We start from the raw sequence: 9,980 nt of genomic DNA on the forward strand, positions 1-9,980 counted from the left end.
AAGGTAATAGACCCGTGTTCTTCACAGTGTGTGGTCATTTGTTATAGTAGCCCCAGAACACTCGTGCAGATGGCCACAGGCAGCCGGGCTAGAGGCTGGGACAGGAGTTGCGCCGGCGGGCAGGTGGTGGTACAGAAGCGGGAGGGTGGACTTCAGGAAGCAGGGAAGAGAGTGCCTGGCCTCTGGCCTGCAAAGTGGGAGGCACAAGGGGACACTGTTTAGAGCATGAGATACCTGGGGTGGTGTGTAGGGGGGCCTGGAGACCCTGGGCCAGGATGCCCAGCCCCTCAGCAGCTCATGGGTGGGGGGGGGGGCCAGGATGGGGCTGGTGGATGGGAGGGGCCACGGGCACAGACCAGCCCCGAGACTGCGGTGCCTGGTGAGGGGCTGATTGTCCAAACCAGGTGATGTGGAGAACTCCTACTCATCCTTGAAAACCCAGCTCAGAGCTCACCGGTGGTCCCTGGGAAGCCTGGACCTCACCACCCATGGTCAGCTAACGACCCCATCACTCTTGTCCGGTCCCCATCTGCCATCAGACTGGGCTGCAGGCCCAGGAGAGGGTGAGAAGGTGTGGATGGGAGGGTGGGGCAGGCTTAGCACCAGACTCCCTGGGAGCTGTATCAGTGTCCAGGGGCTGCTGTAACTGACCACAAGCTGGGTGGCTTAAAACAAACAGAAACTTAGCACTTTTACAGTTCTGGAGGCCAGAAATCCAAAATCAAGGTGTTGGCAGGGCCACGCTCCCTCCAGTGGCTCTAGGGAAGGGTGCTCCTGCCCTTTCCAGCTTCTGGGGCTCCAGGCATCTCTGGGCTGTGGCCGCGTCCCGCCAGCTTCTCTCTGTTGTCACGTGGCCTCCTCTTCTCCTGTGTCTCTGATGAGGACACGTGTGCTGGCATTCAGGCCCCTCGATAATCCAGGAGCAGCTCCTCCTCTCAAGGTCATGAATTTAATCGCATCTTTTGCCATATAAGGTCATCACCTCCATCCATCTCCAGAACTTTCCATCTTCTCAAACTGACGCTCTGTCCCCGTTAAACACTCACGCCCCTCCCCTCCCCCAGCCCCCACTGTCTACTTCCTATCTCTGTGAATGAGAACTCTGGGGACCTCATGTGAGTGGGACCCTATTCACTCTTTTACTGTATAAGGTCACATTCACAGGTTCTGGGATGACGACGGACACATCTCTTGGGGGAGGGCCACCGTCACCCCCTACAGAAGCTGTTCAGACAGACACAAGCATGTGAAGAGCAAAGACGGCAGACACATGGGGCTCAGAGAAACGCCCCTGGAGCCTGGACCCCGTTTTGGGCCACAGTTGGTAATACAGAGCATCCATTGTTCGGCCAGCTTTGGGGAAACGGGCACCCTGACTGCCAGGAGGGCTGTAAATCGGTTGGCAGGCAATCTTGTCAGAGTTGTGACATGTTTAACTCAGCAATTCATGTCCTCCCAGCTGTCCTGGTGAAACGCCGCACATATGGGTATGGTCAGCGTCACACAGACACTCCGGCAACATTGCCCACGGGAACTGCAGCCTGAGGCCCAGCACAGGAGGTGATTAGGTGAGAGTGTGGCCGGTGGAAGGGAGGCGGACTCATGGGGGACACCCACGACCTAGAAGAAAACAAGACCTGTCCCCCTTTCTATCAAACAGATTAAAAATGCAAGCTCGTGTCTGCAGACATGGATATTCACATTTTCTCAGTTGTGCTAGAATACACATTACACACAATTTAGCATCTTGACCATTTCTAGAAGCTTAGCCAGCTCAGTGGCATGGAGTTCATTCACGATATTGGACAGCCATCCCCACCATCCGTCTCCAGAACTTTCCACCTTCCCAAACGGACACTCTGTCCCCATGAAACACTCACTCCTCTCCCCTCCCCCAGCCCCTGGCCCCCAACGTCCTGCTTCCTGTCTCTATGGATTTGACGACTCCAGGGACCTCGTGTGAGTGGAATCGGACAGAATTTGTCCTTCTACGTCTGGCTTATTTCACTGAGCGTAATGTCCCCAAGGCTCATCCACGTTGTAGCCTGCGTCACGATTTCCTCCCTTTTTAAGGCTGAGTGATACTCCGTTGTGTACACGGACCACGTTTTGCGTATCCGTTCATCCATGGACAGGCACGTGCTTCCACCTTTGGCTGCTGTGAACACGGGTGTGCAGCCATCTCAAGTCTCTGCTTGCTTCTTCTGGGGACAGACCCGGAAGTGGAATTGCTGGATCACATGTTAATGCTAGTCTTAATTTTTTGAGGAAACGCCAATGCATTTTTTATTGGGCTGGCCAAAAAGTTCTTTTGGTTTTTAAGTAAAAACACATTTTTCATTTTCACCAAGAACTTTATTAACAACGTATTCACCGTTTCGTTCCATTTACCTTCTGCCGTTTTTCAGGCAACTTCGTAATTCCATCTTCCCAAAACTTTTTATCTTTTCGAGCAAAGAACTATTCCGGGTGCCTTTTACAGTCTTCTAATGAATTGAAAATTTTTTCCATTAAGGGAATTTTGTAAAGACCGAAATAAATGGAAATCCGAAGGTGCAATGTCTGGTGAATAAAGCGGATGAATCAGAACTTCTTGGACACTTTTCATCAATTGAGAGCAGTGTCTGTTGGAATTAATCGTTTGGCGTTCTGCAAGGAGCTCATCATAGAGGACTCCCTTCCAATCCCACCCTATACACAACATCACCTTCTTTGGATGAAGACCGGCCTCCGGTGTGGTTGGTGGTGGTTCATTTCGCTGCCCCACGATCTCTTCCGTTCCACGTTATCGTACAGTATTCACTTGTCATCGCCCGTCACAACTTGTTTTAAAAACGGGACGTTTTCGTTACGTTTATGTGGAGAATCGCATGCGGAAGTACGGTCAAGGTTTTCTTCGCTTAACTCACGTGGAACCCAAACATCAAAGCGATTCACATAACCAAGCTGGTGCGAATGATTTTCAGCGCTCGATTTGGGTATTTTGAGTCTGTCGGCGTATTTTGAGTATGTCGGCTATCTCCCGCGTGGTATAACATTGATTTGTTCTAAATTAATGTCTCGATTTGATCGCTCTCAACTTCAACGGGTCTGCCTGACCGTGGAGCATCGTCCAGCGAGAAATCTCCAGCACGAAACTTCACAGACCACTTCTGACACGTTCGATCAGTCACAGCACCGTCTCCATACACCGCACAAATCATTTTATGCCTTTCAGTTGCGTTTTTACCTTTCTTGAAATAATAGAGCATAATGTGCCGAAAATGTCGTTTTTCTTCCATCTTCAGTATTAAAATGGCTACAGAAAAATCCACCAATTTTGATAAGTTTTTAAAATGCACGCTGACGTGACAGCTGTCACAATGCAACCTAACAAAATTGTCTTGAATACAGTTAAAGACAAGTGAGCGCTACCAGAGCCATCTCACGGAAAAAAACGAACACTTTGGCCAACCCAGTAAAAAGGATCAAAGGTCACTTAACCGCATCAAGAGTGGACCTGAGGTGGGGTCGCGAGAGAGGAGCGCTCAGAACTTTGAAATAGAGCTTTGCAATCATTTCAGCCAGTTTTTACTTTTTATGTCAACAGTTGGTAACTATTTTGGTAAATGTTTAAAGTAGTAAAGAACTTGATTACAATACACATGACAGGGACTTCCCTGGCGGTCCAGTGGTTGAGACGCCGTGCTTCCACCGCGGGGGGCACGGGTTCGATCCCGGGTTGTGGAACTAGTATCCTGCATGCTGCACGGCACGGCCTAAATAAATAAATAAATAAATCTAAGGAAAACAGAAATACACATGACCGAAAAGAGAAAACAAAAATACACATGACAGGGTCCCAGCCCAGACCTGCTGCACAGACTCTGGGGCCAGGGTGGGCGGGAGCAAGATGTTCTGTCCTGTGATGACGCAGCCCAGGCAGCTGCAAGGGCTGAGCACCGTCCAGAAGGTGGTGGCCATGCCTTGCCCACTCGCCCTCCCCCCTTTCCTGTATTTTGTTCATACATTCATCCGAGATTCCAGAAAGGTCCCTTGTCCCCGTGAACCAGGCCCTGGGCAGTGTCTGCTGAGTGACAGGAATGACAGCTGGCTCCCCTACCCGCTCCGCACTCTGTGATGATGGGAGAGGCCCCTCCTCTCAGCTCCCCCAGGCCTGGACCAGCCTGGCCCTGTCCCCGCCACCAGACACCCCCCACCCCGCCCCGAGGTGTTCTGGTTTCACAGACAAGCAAACAGTCTCCACTGACATCAGTTGCTCTGAGCAGAGAGCTGGGTCTCTTGGATAGGGAGGTAGATGCTTTTTAGGCCCACTCATTTCCAAAAACACTTCGCGAGTGCCTGGGCTGGGCCCTGAGGGCCCCAAAGACTATGACATTGTCACTGCATTTTAGGAGCTGGTAGTGACTTCTGAGCAGGGTACTGAGGGATGAATGGGCGCTTGCCAGGACCCAAGAAGTAAAGGCGCTCTGGGTGGTGTGTCACTGTTTCTCATTCGATCCCCAGCGCCTTGTGAGGTGGGGCCTGCCTGTCGGACTCCAGCTGAGGGGCTCAGGGAGCCAGACAGAGGGATGAACCTGAGAGACCAAGGCGAGGCTGACAGTGAGAGCCTGAAACCAGGTGGGGACAGGCGGCCTGCCTCCCGCCCTTGGACCGCTCACTTTTCCCAGGCTGCAGCTTTGGGGAGAGGGACTGAGGGCAGGCCTGAGTCACAGGCCACGGCCGATGGGCTATGTTGGGCTCAGGTCAGGTGACATCAGGCCACTTCTCAGGTGCTACAACTCCGGGCAGCTGGGGCCTCCCCCCCACCCCGCTGCCCCCGGCCCGCCCCAGGCTTGCATGGAGCAGGCAATGGAACTCCAAGGCCTGGCAGTCAACGTGGTTGGTGGGAGCAGGCCCGAGGGTGTGCCCCGGCAATCCCAGAAGGCTTCCTGGAAGAGGCAAGAGGTGGGGGGGGGGGTGTCTTCCAGGCAGGGGAGCAGGGGACCTGTCCTCAGGGCTGTCCCTGAGCACTGCCACTCACAGGAAGAGCCCCAGGCACAGGGGCTGCCCGTGATGCACAGCTTCCTCATCTTCCTTTCGCCAGGCTGGTTGGGCCAGAGCCTGGAGGGCCTGGCCTCGTCACCGCTGGGGAAATGACCTCACTCGGGGAGTTTCGAAGAGGTGTCCTCTCTCTGCCCCAGCTGCCTGACATCCTCACCCAGCTGGAAGGGATGACAGGTGTCCCCAGCCGGATGTCTGGGGACCAGTCTCGTCTGCCTGGTGGGACGGGGGGTGGGGGTGGGGGGGTGGGGGGGGAGGGGGTCTCCTCAGGCTCCGCGTGAATCCCGGATGCGGCCCTTGGATAAATATTAGTAAACTTGGCTCAGACCTACGCTCTCTGACGCCACTGTCTCGAGGCAAGGCCCCGCGCTGGCCCCTCCCCGTCTGAGAAGCAGCCACCGAACATCCCCAGCCCAGAGCCTGCTCAGCCCTTCAGGCAGAGGCTGGTTCCTGCCCCCAGGCTCGGGATGCAATAGGATGAATCTGAATCCCACTGGCGGGCTGGGTGACCTCTGCTGAGCCGCTTAACTCCTCTGAGGAGCCCCACCCGGTCCTTGCAAACACCAAGAAAGCAACCCAGCGGCCCCCGCCTCATGGGGTGACCCTGAGGAAGAAAGCAGGGCCCACACGGGCCTCCCCGAGGGTGCCAGGCCCCTGACCCTCAGGCTGGGGCTCCTCCCTCCCCAGCACCAACCTGGCCTGGCGCCCTGATGGGCCGCAGCCCGCATCCGCACCCAGGGCCTCGGTCCCCTGCAGGAAGCCAGCCTGGTGGGTCCTCTGGGCTCCTAGCTATCAAATGGCTCAGGGGTGTCTCCCCGAGAGACCTTCGCTGGGGTTGCAAGGTCAGCGCTTTGCTTCCTCCTCATGTTCCAGAGGGACCCTCAGACGGGCCTGCTTCAGGCGTGGGGACAGGGTCCCCTCCTTGCTCTGGGTTCCTGCTGGTTTGGCCAGGCGGCCCACGGGCCTCTGGCTGGAGGGGTTTCCAGGCCCCCCGGGGCAGGGGCGTTGGTGGTGAAGCTGCCTGGGGGGGATTTCCACCAGCCCATCCCCATCCTCCGGGGAGAGTGGCAGTGGGCTCCCCACCCCCTGTGACCTGCTTTCCCAGCTCCCGCGGACGCCCACCTGTCAGACCACGTCCCCCCCAGGTCATTGGTCACCGACTGACTCTCCCCAGAAAGGCCTGGCTGTTGGGGACAAAGAGAGGAGCGCTGGGTGGGCATGGCGAAGTGCACCTCACCTGGCCTCACCTGGTTTTCAAGGCCTCTCACATCCCTTCCTGTCTCTCTTGCCCCGCCCTCCCTGGGGCCTCCGCTACCACGTCTGTGAAATGGGGCTGGAAGAATGCCCACCTTGGGCCTCGCTCACCTGGGCTCCTTGGGAATCCCCCTGTGGCACCCCGCCCTCCCCATGGAGACCTCCAAGCTGTCCTCTTGCCCACCCCCAACCCCGTACTCCCCAGGGCAGGCAGGGCTTCTCCCCTCTCCCCTCTCCTCGGGGTCCTAGCACCAGCCAGGCTTACAGGCACACAGTAGGTGCTTAAGCAGTGCCGAGTGTCTGTGGTTTGCCTGGCCCTGAGGTTCCAATGACTGGCCCCCGGGTGGGGGAAACGGGCTGGTGGGCCTCGGAGGGGTCCCGGCAGAGCGCTGGACACCCAGGGGGCTCACAGTGGCTTCCTAGAGGCAGCAGCCTGGCCCCTGGGCTGCCTTTCCCGTGGCCCCGACAGCCCAGGGCCCCCTCAGGACAGAGAGCCTGCGGGAAGGCGGGTCAGCAGTCTCACCCTGCCTGATGCTGGAATTCCCTTTACCAGCTCTGCTGGGATGCCTGTAGTGATGGGGAGCTCACCCCCTTACAAGTCTGCCCTGTGTTGTCTTGAGGGGCGATCTGTCTCCCCACCCACCCACCCTGTGCTCCCTTCACCCTCTGGCCTGCCACCCCACGGGCCTGCCGATTCCAGCTCCGCCCCTCCCCCCAACACTGACCAGCGTCCCTATGCTTGTCCTGTGCTCCCTCCCGCAGGCCAGAGTCCTGGGCACCCCCTGCCCTCTGCCACACCGCTGACAGTTGCCCTGGACGCACAGGTGGGCGTGTCCATCTGCAGAGGCCTGGCCCAAGCCACTCATCTGAGCCAGCGGTGCACCTTACTCCTCACGGTGACCCTGAAGGGCCAGGGTTGGGATTTGCCCAAGGCCTCAGAGCGGGGGCAGGTGGGGCAGGGTTGGCTCCACGGCCGGCCGGACGGGCCCGCACCCAGAAGGTCCCACATTGGCTTTATGCTCTGCCTTCACAGTCCTGAAAATACCATGAATACTTTTTGAACCAGGGTACCTGCGTTTCCATCTTGCACCAGGAGGGGGCGTGGCTCTCACAGCCCCAACGGACTCGTGCCCTCCTTGCTCCACTTTGCACCACCTGCCCAGGTCACAGCCCGGCGGGGTGTTGGAAGGGGCTGGCCCCGGAGCGGCTGGGGCCCCCGTAGATTCCCTTCTGCCGCCACCGCCCCCCACCCCCCGGGAACCCTGGAGGAGCCAGCGATCACTTCCTGTTAAACCCTTTAAAGGAAGAGGGTTTAAAAAAAAAAAAAAAAAAAAAAAGGAAGAGGGTAAATAAAAAGACTTGTCCGGCTGGCAGGGCATGACTCAGCCGCCCCCGGCCCGGCCCAGGCCGAAGGCCCCTCTGCCCCCCACGCACCAGCGCGCTCCGCGCCCCCTCGGCTCCCAGTACCTCTGGCGGGTCCGCCGGTGCGTCCTCCCTCCCCCCACGTACAGCCGCCAGGAGGGCCCAGGGAGCGGGACAGGCGCCCGGGAAGGGAGCTGGGAGCGGCCCTCACACTTACTGAACACTAAGGGGAGCTGTTCTAGCATTTTCCGTGCGTTGCCTAATCCAACAAGTGTCATCGTCCCCCATTTTACAGAAGAGAAAACTGAAGTTCAGAACACCTGCTCTCCCGGTCGGCCCGACGACCCAGGGGGAAGAGGGCAGGTCGTCCCAGGCGCGCCGGCCGGCGGGTGGCAAGATGGGAGATAAGGCCGGCTGGGGCAGGGCCACCGAAGGGTCTCCCCGGGGGCCTGGGAGGAACTGGGGCCGCGACTGCATCTGCCCCACGAGCGGCAGGGCTGGGTGTCGGCGCGCCTGGAGGGTGGGGGTCTGAGCCTCGCCGTCACCGCGCCCCGGGCCGTCCCCGGCCTCGGGCGCTTCCCGCGGCTCCCCGGCAGTGAGTCACCGCGGGCAGGGCGGGCCGCAGCGCATTCCTCCGTGGGGCCGGCGTCCGGGGCGGGGTGGGGGCCATTGAGTCGCTCCACGGGGCCACGGGTCTGGGGCGCCGGGGGAACGGGCTGCAGACAAGGCGAAGGCGGGGCGACCACGGCGACCCGGGGTGAGGGTGCGGCGCGCAGCCCCGGGGTGGCCAGGCTGGGGGGACCGGGGCGGGCTGGGCCCAGGAAGGGGGCGCGGGGCGTGGCCGAGAGGGGGCGTGCCCGGGGCGGGCCGGACCGAGCGCGTGGGGCGGGGCCGTTATAAAGACGGCGCCGGGGAGCCGGGGCGCATTGCAGAGGCTGCCACCGGCGGAGCGCCTTCGCTTCTGCGAGCTGCACCCGGCCGACATGAAGACCCCCGGGGAGGTGTTGCGCGAGGGCGAGCTGGAGAAGCGCAGCGACAGCCTGTTCCAGCTGTGGAAGAAGAAGCGCGGCGTGCTCACCCCTGACTGCCTGAGCCTGTTCCCCACCGGTCCCGGCGCGCGCCCCAAGGAGCTGCGCTTCCACTCCATCCTCAAGGTGGACTGCGTGGAGCGTACGGGCAAGTACGTCTATTTCACCATCGTCACCACCGACCGCAAGGAGATCGACTTCCGCTGCGCGGGCGAGAGCTGCTGGAACGCGGCCATCACACTGGCGCTCATCGACTTCCAGAACCGCCGCGCCCTGGAGGACTTCCGCAGCCGCCAGGAGCGCGCCGCGCCCGTCGGGCAGCCCGAGGCCGGGACGGCCCGCGCGCCCTGAGCGCCGCCGCGGTGAGTGCCGCCCGCCCACCCGCCCGCTGGACGCGGTCCTCGGGGAGGCTGATGTCGACCTCGGACGTCGGGGGGAGGTCCTGCCCCGTCTAGGGAACGCTGTCGAGAGGGGACTGGGGGCCTCGACAACGCGGCGCGGCTGGGGCGCGCGGCAGGAGCCGTCGCTTGCCCCTGCCGTGTCCGGGCCTCGGGAGACCCACCGGCTGGACTCCGGCTCGCTCAGCCACCGGGCTCGGGCACAGCTCCCTGAACCTCCCCGCTCTCCCCACAGGAACCACACACTGGACGAGTCGGGCCGGACGCGGGCCGCGCCGGCAGGAGCTCAGGGAATGCCCGGAGCGGCAGAAGCCCCGGCGGCGCCCAGCCACTGACCACGGCGAGGACAAAGGCCGGGGCTGCGTCCTACCCAGCAGAGAAGGACCCTCCCGTGCGGAGCCGCAGAGCCTCGCCCCCGCTGTGCGGGTGCATTAAATTATTGGACTATCTATGTATTTATTTTGATGGTATTTGTGTTAAAACCATCTGTCTTAATATATATACATATATATATGTGTATATATATGTGTGTGTATATATATATATATATATGTGTGTGTGTGTAATCAATGTGTCCATTCCAAATAAACTACCTGACTTGTTCTCTTTTCTACCAGCCGGTGTGGTGCAGTGAGCTTCCTGCGGGAGGCGAGTGGGTGGCCCCTTCATTCAGTGTGTGTTAGTTGGGGGGAGCGGCCAGGCCACCCCAGGTGTCCGAAGGGCAAGGAAGTGCTCTTTGAATGAACACCGTTATCCGCTGGACCCTGGCCGCACCATCGCTGGAGGCGGGGAAGTGCCCTGGGAGTGGCCCTGACTTCCGCTCCCGGGTGTGGAATGGGGAGGACAGGGCCCCCGGCTTGCTCCCGGAAGCCACTCACAAAATGCCCCTGTGAGG

The 9,980-nt window shown here is 59.7% G+C and overlaps 1 protein-coding gene across 1 annotated transcript; it reads left to right on the forward strand.

The window, feature by feature from the left end:
• Positions 1–8,600: 8,600 nt before the first annotated feature.
• Positions 8,601–9,044, forward strand: PHLDA2 (pleckstrin homology like domain family A member 2). The gene has a single exon (XM_065882818.1). It carries the CDS (start codon positions 8,643–8,645, stop codon positions 9,036–9,038), a length of 396 nt encoding a protein of 131 aa, XP_065738890.1. The 5' UTR covers positions 8,601–8,642; the 3' UTR covers positions 9,039–9,044.
• Positions 9,045–9,980: the final 936 nt, after the last annotated feature.

This window comes from Phocoena phocoena, chromosome 8 (genome assembly GCF_963924675.1).
Source record: "Phocoena phocoena chromosome 8, mPhoPho1.1, whole genome shotgun sequence".
NCBI lineage: Eukaryota > Metazoa > Chordata > Mammalia > Artiodactyla > Phocoenidae > Phocoena > Phocoena phocoena.